At 44.5% G+C, this 18143-nt stretch overlaps 1 protein-coding gene across 1 annotated transcript in view; it reads right to left on the bottom strand.

Annotated features, from left to right (window-relative positions):
• The window catches only part of CACNA1A (calcium voltage-gated channel subunit alpha1 A), a 368926-nt gene that overhangs the window by 80339 nt on the left and 270444 nt on the right, over window positions 1–18143 (bottom strand). Inside the window, exons 29-33 of the mRNA XM_084838533.1 lie at window positions 14990–15130; window positions 9123–9324; window positions 6804–6968; window positions 6292–6402; window positions 4194–4277 (exon numbers count right to left, since the gene is read on the bottom strand). Coding sequence (XP_084694659.1) covers window positions 4194–4277; window positions 6292–6402; window positions 6804–6968; window positions 9123–9324; window positions 14990–15130 — 703 coding nt within the window. The remainder of the gene's footprint in view (window positions 1–4193; window positions 4278–6291; window positions 6403–6803; window positions 6969–9122; window positions 9325–14989; window positions 15131–18143) is intronic.

The raw sequence follows: 18143 nt of genomic DNA, 5'->3' as shown, positions 1-18143 counted from the left end.
CTGTATGGATTAAGCCAGATATATATAGTTAACTGAAGCCATTGGTGGTTTTCCTTAGTGATTTTTCTAGAGCAGGGGTGCAGAACCATTATGAGGTGGGGGGCTGGACTACCCACCACCAGGCTCAACACAGGTCAGATGACATCAGTGGGTGTGGCCCTGCCCACTGACAGCATATGGGACAAACAGCCATGACCATGGGCAGCGTTGCCACGCCCCATTTCCCCCCTTCTCTGCGCCTTTTCCCAGCACAGAGAAAGGAGTATAGGCTTCTCCTGGCACAGGCAGAGAGACTGCATGATGTTACTTGGCCTGCACCAGGGAGAGCAGCCACTCTTCCTGGCATGGGTTTTGTTACATTTGTTACATTTATATCTTGCCTTTCCTCCAAGGAGCCCAAGGCAGCATACACATAATACTCCTCCTCTTCATTTTATTCTCACAACAACCTTGTGAGGTACGGTAGGCTGAGAATCAGTGACTGGCCCAAAGTCACCCAGTGAGTTTCATGGCTGAGCAGGGACTAGAACCTGGATCTCCTGAGCCCCAGTCTGACACTTCTAACCACTACACCCCACTGGTCCCTGCCACCCACATTGGAGATCAGAGATAACAGCAGGGATGCCCTGTGGAGAGCTGCCCCCAGGGAGCAAAGCTTGGAGGCCAAGTCCTGCCCCCTGGAGAAATCCCAAGATGCTCCGACAGATTGGGAGGCTTGACGGGCTGGAGGTTCTGCACCCCTGTTCTAGATGCTCTTCAGTTAAAACCGTTAACAGACATTAAGGCACAAGTGAGTGGTCAGTGGATGGGATCCAAGGATGGCCATCTGCCAGTGGAACAGAAAGTGCTGGCAGAATGGATTTCCCCTCTCCCCTACATGCCCCAGTTATGATCTAGAGGGATGGGGGACCCTCTAGAGCAGATTTAGGGGGCTGCAGGGGAGAGGAGAGCAAGGAGAAGTCCCACTGCGTGAGCAGATATCCAACTGTGAATTGTTGGATTTAACACATTGTCTTCCATAAACCAGATCTGAACATTTGTTTCTCAAATTATTTTTTCATTATAGGAACAATTTATATATTTAGACAGCATATATATTGTTATATTTTCATTAAATTAAGTGCGTCTGCTAGGAAACCAATCCATTTTCTGTTATTCTAGTTTTGTTGTGTGTGTGTGTGTTTTGATGGACTATTTTATTTTGATGTTTTTAATTTCTTTGCTGCTTTGAAGGTCTTTCTGGCTGAAATGTGTGCTACCAAAAAAAAAATAAATATGCCCCTGAAAATATGTAAATAGCCATGGCCACTATTAGTGCTTAAGAGTAATCTTGCTACTAAAGAATGGATGTCAGGACTCTGAGACATAATAACCAGCAGAGTTACTGGAGAGATCTGAGTGCCACAAAGGATGCCAAGGAAATAATCAGCCATAGGAGTTAGGCTTTTTAGCAGCTTTGAAGCTGCAAAAATGCATGCTTTTAAAGACATTTTTATTTCTATATTAATTCTAAGAAAGCATTCTTCTGTAAGAGATATAATTTCTTATATGGATTCAGGGAATGTCAACATTATAAATGCAATTTTCTCCTACAGTATTTTAAAAATACATGATAGAGAAGCAAGGTATCTGTTGTCTAAATTCTGTGATGTATCCTTTCTTGCTGTATTGTATTTTGTCTTGGCAAGACATTCACAAGGCCAATAACTCTGTTTGCAATACCCTCGTGAACCACCCTGAATTCATCGCCAAACTATTGTAGTATTCCCTGGGTGGCCGCTTTTTTTCTTCATCAAAGTGTACTTTGTAATTCTTTCAGTCCTAAAGAAATGAATCACCACACCACACTGAGAGATCTAGAAGAATGGGTGTTCTTTTAACTTGTGAATAAATAATACGTTCTTGTTTCTAATCAAGAAATGAAGATTCTTGACCTTCACCCCGTCAGAAAAGATGAACACAGCATACCCTGTAGCTGTTTTCTGCACATCTGCACACTCTTTCTTAGTCAAGGGCACACCCATAACCTGTGAGGGTATGTGAATAAGCAAAAAATCCTAATTCTGTGCTTGCACATTGCACATACACGGAGGCATTTTGCAATCACAGGGAAGTAGTCAGCCATGTATACCGCTTCTCTGGGAGAGATCTTTCCCCCTCTCCAGTCATGGTAGGAACTTGCTCTGCTGTTTTATGTATTGCCCGAGACTGAGGACCAGGAAGATTGTTGTTATGAAAGCCCACTGCACAAAAATGACAGCAGGATTTTGCAGTTCCCACGGGCAATTGGCCTCTCTGTGCCGAATTGTACCATATAACTTGTGGAAGCCTTTCCAACTTGATGCCTCATTTTCCCTACAGACAATATGGGTGATGGGATGCTGGCTACTAGTTTATTCATGCTGGAAGCATGCATTCTCATTGCACACTAACCTGAGAAAGGGAGGATCCTTCTGACCTTCAGTCCTAAAACTCCCCGAATATTTCAGAGATCCATTTCACCGTAACATTTCAGGATCCCCTTTCAGAGCAGATGTCTCCCCCACCACTATCTCACTGACAGTTAAGCTACACATGACATGGGAGATCTGTGATTGGATCTCCCAATGACTTTTTATTTCAAAGCTACTGAAGAGGGGTGCTAATTTGGCTGGGGAAGCAGCAAGGGGAAGGAACACTGAGGCAGAGGGCTTCTACTGCCACATCCCTGACTGAAACTGTCCCTCAGTTGCTTTTAGCTCAGCTGAGGAAAAGACAGTATGGGTAACCTGCCCTTCCCCCCTCAGTGGGGCTGTCAGCAGCTTAGGGAAAGAAGATGATTTTTGAATGGGGAAATGGCATGGGCTACTCCCTCCTCCCAAATGAGAAGCCCCCCTGCTGCTTTGGAAAAAAAAGAGAAAGACACTGAAAGATCCTGTCACAGGTCTGCTATGGCATGCAGTAGTTTGAACCTAGGGCACACCCAAAGTCTCCCTCTCCCATCCACTCAATACATTCTGCAAGCTGGGCAGGGGTGGGAGGGACAGAATGAGACAAAGCTGGTTGCATGCCATTCTGCAACTTGGATCTGGCAGATGTAAGGGAGAAAGACTGATTCCAAGGCTTTCTGCAGGGAGATGGGCATCCCAGCTGCTACAGTGCCGCGTGCCAGTATGCAGTATAGCCTGCCAGTCCTTACATTCTTCTTTGGAGTTCGAGAGAACAAACTCTGCTGTGTGATGTTATCTATTTGGATTCAGATTCTCCCTGGTTAATGCCTTCATAAACACCTTCTATAAGTGATCTGGACTTGTGCACGTACATCCCACTTAGGGCTAATCCAAACATTACAGTAAAAGCAGGTACACACATTAAAGAGTTATAGTGATATGTAGCCACCATCTTACATGCTATGGAACAGAAGTGAGTACAAGACTGTTTTACAACTTCAAAAACAGGATAATGCCACAGGATTGCAGTGGGCAGCCTCCTCTGCAGGCTAGTATTTTGGGTTCAGGGGAGACTTTATTATTTAATTTCTGGCAGCACACCAGCAGTTACCTTGGGGCCCACTAGGCTGCCCCAGCTCACAGGTCTGGGAATTATTGTAAGTAATTCTTTGATTTGTGTACACACTTCTCCTGTAAAGTGCACAGTCAAGCTGCTCTAAGACTTTGGCTGATGGCAAATACCATACAGAAAGGATATAACATTTATAGCCCTCTCACTAGAAAGATTCTGGGTCAATGCTGGTGTAAATGTCTCTGTAAAGTGACTTTGGCCTCTTCACACCAGTGTTAAATTTCTCATTTGAGCAACTCTAAACTTCTGCCAATGTAAAGGCCTTCAACAGAAAGAGCCCACATTTATACTGCTACAACTCTTTCTCTGAGCAACAGGATTTGCACAAATATAAACCTTTTACTGAAGAGTGGCTGAAATAGGGGATTGGTTGTTAGTACTTTGAGAACCTATTCCTAGAGAAAAGGAAAACTGCGCTTCTGTTATTTGCTAGCCAATAAATAAGTCCACAGGACTGTACTTGTAGTTCTCTTCTCTGGGTTGTACTTCCCCTGTCTGGATTCTCCAGCCCCTATGCTAGTAAGGACCCAGTTCAATGGGGTGAAACTCTCATGTTTCAATTCTTGCTCCCCACTCCCTGCAAGATGCCTCCCTCCCCCGTAATGTTATCCCCACCACAGTTTTGAACTTACCCCAAACTCTGTCACTAAGATGTCTGTGATGCTACCCAGAACTGTGACAAAATCAAAGATATTCCAGGCATCACGGAAATAATTCTATAAAGAAAGAACAAAACAAAGGACGAAAAGGAACAGCCACACAGCAGCAAACAGGTGACAACATTCAATCACGATGGAAGCCACAGCAACGAGAACAGAGAGAACTCCACTCTGGGTACCCCTAGTCAGCTCCAGGTTACCTTTTGGGTGCACTCCAGTTCTTGTGAAGGGGATTGCAAAAGGAAATGTAAATACTAGCTAGGGGGGGGGTCTTCTCTAAACCATGATTCTTTTTTCTTTCTTTCTTTCTGAAATAGGGGATAGAGAGACCTGTCTCATGGACTCCTGTCAGTGAAAAACCTGAACTCGCATTCTTAAGAGGCCCATGGGATCTTCTCCATTGGCCAGAGCGGGATGAGAGACAAGGGATGTTTGCCTGCAAGATGCTCTCTGTGAACACTTGAGGGAATGCTATTGCCCAGGGAGTCCAAGGCCTGTGACACTGTCATACAAGGAGGCTGCCAGAAACCCTGTAGCTCCCCCCACCCCCCACTTATTTGCATGGACAGTCACATGAATACCTAAAAAAAGAAATACAACACGCATGAGCCTGTTAATACGACTGCACCTAGGGACAGTCCCGCTTGTCAGCTGGACTCCTCTAAGGAGAGAAAGCCAGTTGTCTCCAAAGCCTGACTTAGTAATGGCAGAGCTGTTTATAAGTGAATTAATTCAGCTCACAAAACCCAGCAAATAACCAAGGATGGGATCAGGCATGAATAATTTCTTGAAGCAGCCCTTGCCAGGAACTAATTTTGCTGGAGGGCCACTTTGAGCTGAGTAGAGAAGCAGGGAGTGTAGAGCCAAGGCTCCATCCCTAACGGGCCGCTGTCAAGTTCCATTGCCACAGATTCTGTCACCTGCAGCCTTTTGCTACCTGTGGGGTTGGCAACTTGGGAGGTGGGATATAGGGAGAGAGATGGCACCACTTAAGAGGACTGGATTTGGCCCAGGTGCTGTTGCCTATGCTAGAGCGAGCACTTTGCTTGCATGCCTTCAGTCTATTTATGTTTTTGTTTTTTCTCCCTGCACGAGAGTACCGGCCTTCAGTGGTGAGCAGATGCATGTGTCCCTAATGCTATTCTCACAATATTGATTGTAACAATAAAGGTTCTCGTTAATATGAAGTTGTGATGTGTTTTTTATTTCCTTATAAGTGTCCTTAGAGAACAAGGGAGTCTCTGCTCCAAGGTCTGGCTACTGAAGATAAAGGCTTTCAAATCAGAGCCAAAATCTTTACCACGGTCTTAACACTGAAAGTGTATACCATTCTTCTTAGCTTGTGCCTAACCAGTCCTTTGAGTGAAACATTCACCTCTTTCATGAACAAGCTAGCAACCAACTGACCTTTGTATAGAGGGCTTTATTGTTTTCTGACTTTTTCTTTCTTTGGTTGCAACTTTCATCGGGATTACCTAGAACACCACCCAGCAATAATCATCTCCAAGTCATGGGGCTGCTTGTATCAGCCCAAATTCTGTGTACCTTTGAATCATTTAAGAGTGATCCTTACTGCAGGACAAAAGCCGGAGTTTAACTAGAATTGCATGGAAGAATATGAGGCTTCTCAACAGGAAGCTGAGTGTCCTGATTGTGATTAGTTCTGTAGCAACAGAAGCTAATCTCTTGTCTTGGTTATGCTCCTTAGTAAATATACCAATTCCCATGCCCTCCAGTGGAAGTGTTGTTCATTTCAGACACTCCCTCATGGTGAAGGTGTTTGTTACTTCCCATGCTACCACCTCAGAGGTAATGCCTGAGGGCCCTGAAAGTTCTGTTAAGCCATGTGGTGGGACAGAAAATAATAATAGTAATAATAATAATAGCAACAACAACAATAATAATAGCAATAATAATAATAATAATAGCAATAATAATCGTAATAGCAACAAAAGTGTAATATACTTTATTTCCCTCCCTGTTCCATAATGAAGTGGATTATGTTCCTTATGTTCTGTAGTAGAGGACTTCATTATTATTTCTCATGAAGTCTAGCAAAAGAGACACTTACCAACAATCCAAAGGCGATGATTTTCAGAATACACTCCAAGGAGAACAGGGCAGTGAAGACAATGTTGAACATCTTTAGCAAATGATCATATATGGTTGTGGCATGGTAGAACTATTTGAGCAGGGAGTGGGGGGGGGAGAGAGAGAGAGAGAGAGCACAGTCATGAAGGATGGAAGTAGGGCTAGGAGAAGTACAGCAGAGTGGTAGGAGCAATACTCCACAAAGCCAGGCCAAAGTGAGATGCCATGTAAGGCTGGTACAGTAAGATTCAGGTCTTCAGGATCAGGGCTAACCAACAAGGTCAAGAAGAGACTAATAGGATCAGGTTAACAGGAGCTCATACGACCTTGAATAGCTATGGATCTGGACAATGTCCAGTAGTATGGTGTTCAGAGCTGTAAAGCTCAGACCACTATACAAGATTCATACCGGCCCCATGGTCTGTTGGTAGGGCCAAGCTCTCATGATGTACACCCCGTGGATCCCATGTAGATACTGCCAATTCTACTTACTTTCATCATTAAGACAATGGTGTTTAGGGCAATCATGGCCATAATGGTGTACTCAAAGGGTGGTGAAACCACAAACTGCCACATACGGTATTGAAAGCTCTGCTTGTTCTGAGGCATGTGCCGGGTGAGTGGCTTGGCGCTGATAGCAAAGTCAATGCAGGCTCGCTGTGAAGAGAGGATAGAAGAACAGCAGTGAAGAAGGTGACAGGACTCTCTCAAGAGACAGGCCAAGGAGAAAAAGCAAGCTTGGATTCTTCCTACTTTGGAGAGTCTAATTCTAAACAAATCACTTTAGAGTCTGCTTAGCACATTTTTTTGTTTTTGTTTTTGCCCTCCAGTCCTTCTTTTATTGACTAAGGTGCTGTAATGCCTTACTTCAGAGTAGGTAGCAATGATTGCACCTGTGCATATACTATATTATCCCTGTGGAAAATGTGCCATTATGAATCCACAATAACTACTAAACACTGATTTAACACCAATAACGTGACAACTGCCTGGTGCTACAAGGATCAGTGAAAATTATCTGACGTTAATTTTGAAGGCAAGGTTGTGCACCTCAGTGTCTTAAGATGCCTGCAAATGTAATGTGGGAGGTTGAAACATGCTTCTAAATCTCAAGGAAGATGCACATTCTCTGGAACTGCTTCCAAAATTTGCCAAACAGGAAATTTCCTTAGGAAGTATATGCATGTCACCTTTCCTACATAAAGTTGGTCTGCACTTTTATCTAAAAATAGTAATGTGGGAAGTAGTCCTGAAGAGGTAGCTCCAGCTCCACTGAAATCAATGAAGGACAACTAACCTGCACCGATGAAGTTTGTAAACCAGCATCATCCCAGAAGCATGATTGGCAAATCATAATCTCAATCGGATAAATTCTATTTCTGCTCATGCAACAGGCTCGGTGGGATCTGTTTTCCACAGGATTCTCAGTTGAATAATCACCTGGCCTGGCTTTAAGACAGGGGTGGGAAACCTACAGCCCTCAGCCCAATCTCAAAAAGCCTGTGCAAATTCAGATCTCACAACAGTGACTCTTCCTTTCCCCAGCAGTCCACTGGGTGGGGAGTATGAGGGAGGGAATGAGGGAGGAAGGGCGGGGAGGGGGAGAGAGAGAGAGAGAGAGAGAGAGAGAGAGAGAGAGAGAGAGGCAGAAACAGAGTAAAGGAAGTGGCAGAAAGAAAGAAAGAAAGAAAGAAAGAAAGAAAGAAAGAAAAGAGGCAAAAAGAGAAAAGCAGGTGCTCCCACCCCGGCTTTTGCTTTGGCTCTGCTTGCTGCTGGCATGCAGTCCCCAACAGACAAGGAAAATAGGAAGCTACCTTATATTGAATCAAACCATTGAGCTATAAAGCTCTGTATTGTCTACGCTGACTGGAAGTCACCCTCCAGGGTTTCAGACAGGAGTCATTCCGAGCCCTACCTGGAGATGCCAGAGATTGACCCTGGGACTTTCTGCATGCAAAATATGTGCTCTACTACTCAGCTATGGACATTTTCCCCTGCCAGGGTATGTGGCCCTCAACAGAAAAAGAGGACACCAGTGTTTCCCAAAGGCAACAGGTTGCGGTGGGCTATGACCATTCACAGAGGAAGGAAACAAGACTGCGTGGGACTACATAAGCATGCCACAGAAGTAGAAGCAGAATCCTCTTTCTGTTCTAAGGAGGAACAACCTAATGACACCATCTCAACCCTTCACTTAAGGAAATGCCAATATCCTCCAGCTTTACAGATGGCGGCAGCACATGATGCTGATATGTCAAGAAGACACATCATGGCCAAGGTGTTACTATTGAGGGTATGCAACCAGGGACAGAGGTTCTTTAAAATGTGGATCTTATCTGCAAATAAATCTGTTACATGATTTTGTTGTTTATATATTCTTGAGACTTTCAATACATGCGGTATTGCCCTTATGTGTGCTTATTTATTTTTTAAGCAGCCTTTGTACTGTGTATTTTTATGTTATTGTTAACTTTTTAGAATTTCTCATGATGAAGAGATGGATGCAGCTCAAAATGCTCTAGGTTTCTTGATATTATTTTCTATATGAAATCTGCTTTTGAACTCTGACTGTTGGTTCTTCTGTCAACAAATTTTCGTTGCTGCAAACCACAGACTCAATCCATTTAATCGGGCCCCTCATCCTCTGGGTCCACCACCCATATCTTTCTACCAAACCACAGTTAAGAAACTGCAATGAAAAAACTGCAAGGAAGTTTTCTGGGTTTTAACAAGCCCACCCTTTCCTGCCAATGCAACCTTTTCATTGAACTTTGCCTATGGCACAGCACCCATCCCCAATACATGCCACACCTCATTCTTTTCCAGGCTGTACTCCTCCATCATCTTGTCCCCCTGCTCCTGGAAGGTGATGATGATTAAGGCCACAAAAATGTTGACAAAGAAAAATGGGAAGACTACAAAGTAGACCACATAGAAGATGGACATCTCCATGCGATAACCAGGGCTGGGGCCCTGATTCTCATATGTAGCATCCACCGAGTGCTTGAGGACACTGCAGAAAAGACAAAACAAGGAGAGATGGAGAAAGAAAACATGGGGAAACAGAAAGAGCCCTGCGAATGATCCATTAGACTCACTGCCCCACCTAAGGCAGCAGCAGCAGCCAATGCTTCTGAGACATGTTCCAGATACTCAAAACTTAAGTGGATTTGGGATACTGTGCCTTGACACCTGATAAGCATGACTATTTATAACCCACAATGAGGGGGGCTCATCACTAGGTGTGTTGCTAGGCACTTGAAAGATTCAGGGCCCAGGCCCATAGGACATGAATCTGCATAAACTTTGCACGTGTTGATTTATATCTATATAGGCAAATGTAAAAATAATTACTAGGATTTATTTAAATTTCACAGGAGGCAAAGCCAGCCAAATAGTTTCTTATCCAAATAAACTCAAATTAAATAAATTATTTAATTAATGTGCACCCTGCCCTAGTTCACCCCAAACCAATGGGAAAAGTTTTTTTTTCCTAAGCTTGACTACCATGTAGGGAGAGATTTGGGTTGGGATGTTCCAGCATATGGGGAGGGGGGAATTAATTCTTCTCTCCCTAGCTGCAATCCCCCTTGAAAATCTCCCCCTGCATGGCAATTATGCTAAGAAAAAAAAACTTCAGTTGGCACAAATGGACAGTAAGGATCTGGTGAATGGATACAGGGCCTGGGAAACAGATTTGGGGCTTGGGCCCCATAGGCCTAGGCCTAGCAACACTCCTGCTCATCGGCCAAATCAGCTGCACAATCTACTATAGTTTGAAATTCTTATCACTCAGTAAGATGAATTTTACTAAACTCTGGATCTGAGCCAGAAATTCTGGAACTCCAGCAATCAAAGCAGCTGGCAGAATTTACCGCAAGTGGGAAAGAGATTGATGGGAAGGCAGCACTTACCTCTTCCTCTTGGGGTGCATAGAGGAAGAGGAAGATACACTCATTTGTTCTGGTTCTTTTTCCCATGTGGTTGTCAATGCAAGCACTGGCACTTTTGAAATGGAGACACCTTCTAACAACTCTGGTGTTTGTTTTTTTAATTAACAAATATTATATTTACAAATCTGTAAGTCAACAAAAAAAAATGTTAGCCTATCCAAAACCAAAGGTCAGTCTGAAACATAGAACATTACATTCCAAACATTCTTTGTGCATCTGTAACTGCAGTTTCAAAACTGTTTATCTGTGCATGTGTCTCCCAGAAATTAATAAACATGTGCCATTTTGCTTGGAAATCATTTGTAGATATAAGTTCATGCTTTCCTCATCCTGAGATTTTTTAGTGCTGTTCAGGCAACATGCTAACCCACACTCAGTGTTTGAGTGTGGGTTGTTGTTGAACAGTGGGTTAGCGTGCTGTCTGAACATTCGCACGGTGGCTTGTTAACCATGTGGCTTGTTGAATAACCCAACAACAAACAATGGGTTCTCAAGGTGGCTTGTTCAAGAAAATAAATGGTTATAAATAAATGGTTAACACCCTGCGGACTTTCAGGCAACACGGTTCAGTCAGCATGTTCAGACAATACGGTTCTACAAACAACCCACGGTTGAACAACAACCCATACTCAACCACTGAGTGTGTTGTCTGAACAGACCCAGTGTGTCATTTTTTTCCCATCATTGCAGTATCCCAGATATTTAATAATCAATGTTTAATATGAGGGCTCAACTACACATTACATTAAACTACGTAACTTACGTTTAATTACGTACATTACATGTAATGTATGTAATTAATTTACGTACGTAAATACGTAATTACATTACGTACGTAATAATTACATACATTACACATTACATCAGAGGTGTTTTTTTGAGCGCAGGGAGTGGGATAGCAGTTCAGATTCTGAAGGAGAACCATCAGACATGGGGGAGGTATTTTCCCAGGATAGTCCAGATATGAGTAGGCCTGCTTCTCAGGTTACAAATGTCCAGATGGCTGAGTTTGAGGGTCCCTCCTCACCTCACCCCCTGTGAGGCAGCGAACAGGAGGATGACCTAATAGATGCCAAGTGCAAGCGCAGAGCAAAGAGAGAGAAGGCGGGGCGGAACTTAGATGGTCTACCTGATTGGCCTTGTGTGAAAAGCTGCACTTAGAGGCCTCACGACAAGAGAGGGACCTCCCCCACTTAAGTTTGGCTAGCGAGACCGCCTCCCTCTTCAAACGTCAGGCAACTCTCGAATTTTCCATTTGAATCCCCTGAAGGCATTCCTTGTAGATGGAGAGTCTCTGAGAATTTGCATCTGTATGACCCTGTGAAGTAATGGATTAAAAACTGTAGACTGAAGCCTCTTGTCTGTGTATGTTTGGCAGTGAAGTGAAGTGGGGGCTAAGGGAATCCTGACAAAGATATAGGTAGCACCTACAGTCAGGGCCAGAAATATTGGAACAAGGGTAACTGTTTTGGCAGTTGGCCTCTGTACACCACCACATTGAAGGTGAAAGGAAACACACCCAGATGGGAGCGAAGTCAGGACTTTCAGCTGTAATTCAAGGGGTTGGACAAAAGTGGGGCACTAACCATTCAGGAAGGACAGCCAGTGGCATACACACACACCCATCGTTGGTGGCTCATAAGTAATGGAACAAACCAACACCATTTCAAACTTAAGGATCGCCTTTAATACCTGGATGAAAATCCTTTGCAGTCAATGACTGCCTGAAGCCTGGTACCCACGGACATGAACAAATGCTGAGTTTCCTCCCACGAGATGTTTTGCCAGGCCTTTACTGCAGCTGCCTTCAGCTGCTGCTTGTTTGTGGGTCTTTCTGCCTTCAGTCTTGTCTTCAGTAAGTGAAAAGCATGCTCTGTTGGGTTGAAATCAGGTGACTGACTTGGCCATTGAAGAACATCCCACTTCTTTGCCTGGAGAAACTCTTGGGTAGCTTTTGCTGTATATTTTGGGTCATTATCCGTCTGCAATATGAAGCGGCGTCCTATCAGTTTGGCAGCATTCGGCTGAATCTGAGCAGAAAGTATAGCCCTATACACTTCAGAATTCATCCTGCTGCTTTTATCAGCAGTCAGGTCATCAATAAACACCAGTGACCCGGTTCCATTGGCAGCCATACATGCCCATGCCATAACACTGCCTCCACCATGTTTGACAAATGATGTGGTATGCTTTGGATCATGAGCTGGTCCTTTCCTTCTCCATGCTTTTCTCTTCCCATCAATCTGGTACAAGGTAATCTTGGTTTAGATTAGTCCAAAGAACCTTATTCCAGAACTAGGCAGGGTTTTTTAGGTGTTTGCTGGCAAATGCTAATCTGGCGTTTTGATTCTTGAGCATTACCAGTGGTCTGCACCTTGTTGTGAAGCCTCTGTATTTACATTCATGAAGCCATCTCTTGACTGTCGATGTTGACAATGACATGCCTACCTCCTCAAGAGTATTCTTGACCTGGCTGGATGTTGTGAAAGGGTTCCTCTTCACCAGGAGCAGAATTCTGTGGTCATCCACTTTAGTTGTCTTCCGGAGTCTTCCAGGCCTTTTGCTGTTGCTGAGCTTGCCAGTTAATTCCTACTTTTTCGGGATGTTCCAGACTGTTGTATTGGCCACTCCCACTGTTCTTGCTATCTCTCTGATGGGTTTATTTTGTTTCCTCAGCCTGACAATGTTTCCTTCACTGGCATGGACACCTCTTTGGACCTCATGTTGGGAGTTCCAGTGAACAGCTACCAAATGCAAAGTTACACTCCGAACCACCTCCAGGCCTTTTATCTGCTTGATTGGTCATGGGGTACCCAGGAAACAGGCCACACCTGGCCATGCAGCTGCTTGTCAGCCATTCATTCCATTACTTATGAGCCAACAATGATGGGTGTGTGTGTATGCCACTGGCTGTACTTCCTGAATGGTTAGTGCCCCACTTCTGTCAAACCCCTTGAATTACAGCTGAACGTCCTGACTTCGCTCCCATCTGGGTGTTTCCTTTCAACTTCAATGTGGTGATGTACAGAGGCCAACTGCCAAAACAGTTACCCTTGTTCTAATATTTCTGGCCCTGACTATATGTCCATTTTTTGTTTTGTTTTGCATAATCTGATTTTTATTGGGACACCCCTGCCATGTGGAGAGTGGAGGTTTAATACAGGCCTCTGTTTTATTACCTCCTCCTGTGTATACAGGGGAAAAAGTCTCATTAGTGCCAATGGGAAGTTTTTCCTAAACTCCGGGGCTGTACAGGTGGGATTGGGATTACTGGTAAAATTGGGGCTGGGGAGGGAAGTATTAAGCTTCCCACAACTGCATGCAGCAGGATCCCAATACAAATTGACACACACCCCCCATGTAAAAAGGAGGAGGAGGAGGAGGGAGGAGGAGAAGATGTAGCTGCCATCTACATATTTGATGTAGCATGTAGTTGAGCCCTTAGGGATTGCTGGCTGTTTCCATTTTTGAGCAAGACATCTTTGCTACAACTAATAAATTATCTACATTTTGTTTTCCCCCCCTAACAATTGTGCTAGAAAAGTAGAAACAACCCTGGAGCTTAGACACTGGAGATCTAGAGTAAGTGTCAGGGTGGACACTGAGCCCATAGAATCCCAGAGTAGTTCTGATTCAGAGGAAGAGCAGTCGCTCCTGGGAGAGGAGCGCGCCCCTTTTTCCCAGGGCCCGCAGCTGACAGAGTTTCCTCCCCCCCACATTCCTAGATTAGAAAGCAGTCCAGGGAGTGACCCAGCACCAATAGCAGACTGGTTGGATGCGCGGCGCAGACGCAGAGAGCGGCGCCAGATGGAGAGCGCGGAAAGGAGGCGTAGCGCCCGGTTGGCACTCAAAGAACGGTTGCGCCCAGAGGCTCCAAGGGAAAAGGGGAGGGATTCTCCCTAGTCCTTATATTCAGGGGTCTGCCAGTAATTGCTTTTCAAACGGGGACCAACTGTTCTAACTTAGGGCATAGGGATGCTGCTGCTCAGATCTAGTTGCTACTGTAGAGCTGTTAAGTTGTAAAAGAAGAATAAAGCTTTGAAAAGAATCCCTTTGTCTGTGTCTGGACTTGGCTACTGGATTAGACTGAGAGAGCCCTCCAAGGAGCCCTTGACAGTAAGCTACACAAGAAATGAATACAGTTGTGGGTCACAAAAGAGAAATGGCATCTCTGGTTCAGTTGCACTTGCGAATTTGCCTCCTGTGGCCCCACTCAGAAGCCTCAAGACTCACTATCCAAGGTCCTGCTGAGTTGCTAGGGTACTGGAAAAATTTGGAACTGCAACCCAAATTAGATGAGCCATACCTTACACCTTCCTAATTTAGCAAACCTAAAGCTCAAGATCTTAAGCAGAGAGGGTCTTGAATCACAAACCTCCAACACCCCCACTCCAATAAACTTCATCTTTATCTTAATCACACATTCACCACTTTTATTTTACACTGCTGTGCTTCCAGTGGTTTTCTGTCAGCATAAATAAAGAATTAATCCATCTCCTTCTTCCTGGGACGGTGTTTACATATGGCAAGTATAAAGCATGGTGGATAAGCTTAGGCTCGTATATGACAAAAGTGGTTTAGTGGTGGAGGGAGTTCATCCAGATAATCCATGCTGGTTCAGTACAGGAATTGGTCTAGTCCAGTGCTCTGACTCCAAAGGCAGCTAACCAGTTGTCCCATCACCCCTAGCATTCTAGTGTATCCTCATTTTCTTGAATGACTTACTCTGGCCAGCCTTCTCCTGTAGAGACAGTGAAGAGAGTAAGGAGCGCCCACAACACGTTGTCATAATGGAAATCATATTTCCTCCACTCTCGTCTCTCAGCCTTCACTTCATTGTTCTTCTCATAGACTAAGTACTCTCCCCTGAGGAAAGAGATCAACAAAAATATTCAGGGGTGTGCTTACACAATGGAGTGTGAGCGACTTAGCAAGGGTCTGCTAGGATGCAAACTATCTCTTTGCCAGCAACTGCAACTCCAGTCTCTGTGTGAGTGTGAAGAATCTGTGGCCACATTTGGATGATTGTAGGGGCAAAAGAACCCATCGTGGGTTCTCCCCACCCTACGCCCCATGTGTGCTGATCGTGCAACCGCAATTTGCATAATTACCCAAGTACAGCGCGGGCTGCCATGTCATTCAAACTCGTCACACAGCACAGTGTGGATGGCTTTGTACCCATCCCACAACCCCTACTGTAAGCTGTGCATTGTAGGGTGGGTACCAAGCCACCCACGCCACACCACACACTGGGTTTGAACAACATGGCAACCTGCACTGCATTGTGGGTAATTACGCAAATCATGGTTGTGTGACTGGCACGCCTGGGGGTGGAGGAAGAACCCACAATGAGTTCTTTTGCCCGCGATCGTCCGAACCTGGTCTGTATCTTTTATTCATGTTATAAGATTGTCTCAAAGATCAACCAGGATAATTCCACTGGAGGCAATAATCAGATTTTAGCTGATATAAGAGCCTCATCTCACTGGGCTCAAGTGGGACTGATTCACTTAGCTCCAACATAATAGGTCCAAATAGATCCAATCTGTATAGAGCAGAGGTGGTTCATTAAGGCAGCAATCCATACATACTTACCTGGGAGGAAGCAACACTGAACTCAGTGGGACTTCTGAGTAGACATGAGTAGGATTGTACTGTAAGTAACTTGACTTAAACTGATTCATATCAATTTAAGACCTGGGTTAATGGAATTACATTGCTGTTACTGAGATAATTATGAACTTCTAATCCAGGTATCAACATCTAATTGATTCCGTCTTCATACATCTCTGCAAGTTGTAATAACTATGAGAGTTCTGTACATGGTACAGAAGAATGGTAAGGGATAGGCATGCTAAGATTACATGGGCAATAATGCCAGCATATGGCTACAAGGGTGCCTAAGACATTTAAAGCAGGACATCCACAGTGTTCCTGTAGTTAAAATAGTGGAAAACTTCCCTGGGTGCCAGGGAAACAAGATCAGGTTACAATATATTAGAAATGAAGGTAAGCAAGAATGTAGGAACACATAGGTGCAAAGCATAGTTATAGCCCTGGTACGCATGAACTTACAATCACCCATGGGTAATTACCCATGGTGGTTGCTGTGATGTCTGAACCTGACACGGTTTCCGCAGGGTGGCTTATTATTCACGAACATGCCAACCTGAGAACCCATGGCTTGTTGTTGGGTTGTTCAGGGTGGCTTGTTGTGACATCCAAACCTGGCAGGGTGACTTCATCGTGGGTTGTCGGGAATGGCTAGAGAGCTGCCCAGCAAAAGTGGCGAAAACCCCTGCCACTCGTCACTGCCATCATCCCTCATCCCATCTCAGTGCCCTCTGGCCACGCTCTTAAAATCAAGAAGAAAGGACACCGGAGAGTGTCCTGAACATGTTCGCAACTTTTTTTAAATTGCTCTTGCACAACTGTGCACATTTGCAAGTCCATGGCTATGAAATTTGTGTAATTTTCCCCTCTGCTTTTCTACTTCGCCATGAAGTTTGCATATCTTTACCAATCCTCCTCACTTCCAGCTCTGCCATGAAATTTGCATATGTTTACCAATCCCTGTCACTGCTCTGTAACCCATATGTATATCTGACAGCTAACATTGGAGACCAGTGGAGGGAAGCCACAAGCCTGAAAGGGTAGGGGGAAGGGGGAAGCCAAAAGTGGCTGGTGGCTGCAGGAGGAGATTTTTGGGCAGGTGTAAGTAGCAGTACGTGAGGCAGCCTTTTTTTTTTTTTTAAGGCGTTCACTAGCAGAGGAAGTGCTGAAGTGGAGGATGCAATTGACAAGGACATTGACAAGAGGGTGATATTGGTGTGCTGGGCTAAATGGCTGACAGGTGGTCTTGCGCTCTTGCACACCTGTGCAAGACCATGAAATTTTTTTTAAAAAAAAGTTTGCAAACATGTTACCATGTTCATAAAGGCTCCAAAAATTAATTCCATTTGGTGATACAATGCAGGGGATGGGTGGGTGGATGTGGAGTTTCCTTGGTGGACAGCAGCCCCAGTGAACCAATTGCGAAAGGGTGCTTATGTAGGGACTGAGGAAACGAGGAGTTCTGCCACAAATGTGCCTGGGATACATGCTGGAAGCTGGTGGAGGGACTGAGCGGGTCTGAGGAGGGGAAACAGGCCACAGAAGGCCGCAGAGTGCCCAATTTTCTTTTGGGTTAGCAAATGAAACAAACCCATGGTGGCTCAGGGTGGCTTAGCATGACATGAGAATTCACCCATAGGCTACATGTTGCCATCTGATATTAATCTTAATGCAATAAATTTGTTCAGGATGTTGGGGAAACTATTTTCACAACATCCTAGAATAATATTTCTAGGCAGAGGCATATGTTCTCCTACAAGAAATATATTTGGGCTTATATGGAATAGCATTTTCTGACACAGATGTATTACAAGCTGACAAAATTCTCAGGGGTTTCTTTCCCTCGATACAGCCATCAAATCTAGGCTTAGTCAAGGCACCTCCAGTTCCATCCATCTGCAAATCAAGAGTTAGGTTGTAAAATGGAGAGTGGATTCAAAGAACAGTATCCTATACTGCCCGCAAGCCAGTGGGACCCACTGTTAGCACAATGGGGAGCTAGCAGTTCTTAAAGCAACCAGAAACAAACAGAAATGCTCATTTCCAGAACGGGGCAGGTCAGCAGAGCTCATAGATAGGAGTTCTATCTATTTCTATTCATTTCTGGGCTTGCTTTAGGCAGTGCTAACACCCTGTAGTGTTAGTGGTGAGTCCTGCTGGCACAACAGTATGAGCTGAAGTGCAGCAGTAGTAATGGATACTTCCCAAAGCAGATAATTGGTTTGTAATGTTCAAACAAAAGCTAGGCTGTGTTGTTCCCTCTCCT

This window comes from Heloderma suspectum, chromosome 2 (assembly GCF_057233095.1).
Source record: "Heloderma suspectum isolate Gila_16-S chromosome 2, 16-S_ref, whole genome shotgun sequence".
In the NCBI taxonomy this organism is placed as follows: Eukaryota; Metazoa; Chordata; class Lepidosauria; order Squamata; family Helodermatidae; genus Heloderma; species Heloderma suspectum.
This window is presented reverse-complemented; position numbering and strand designations above follow the sequence as displayed.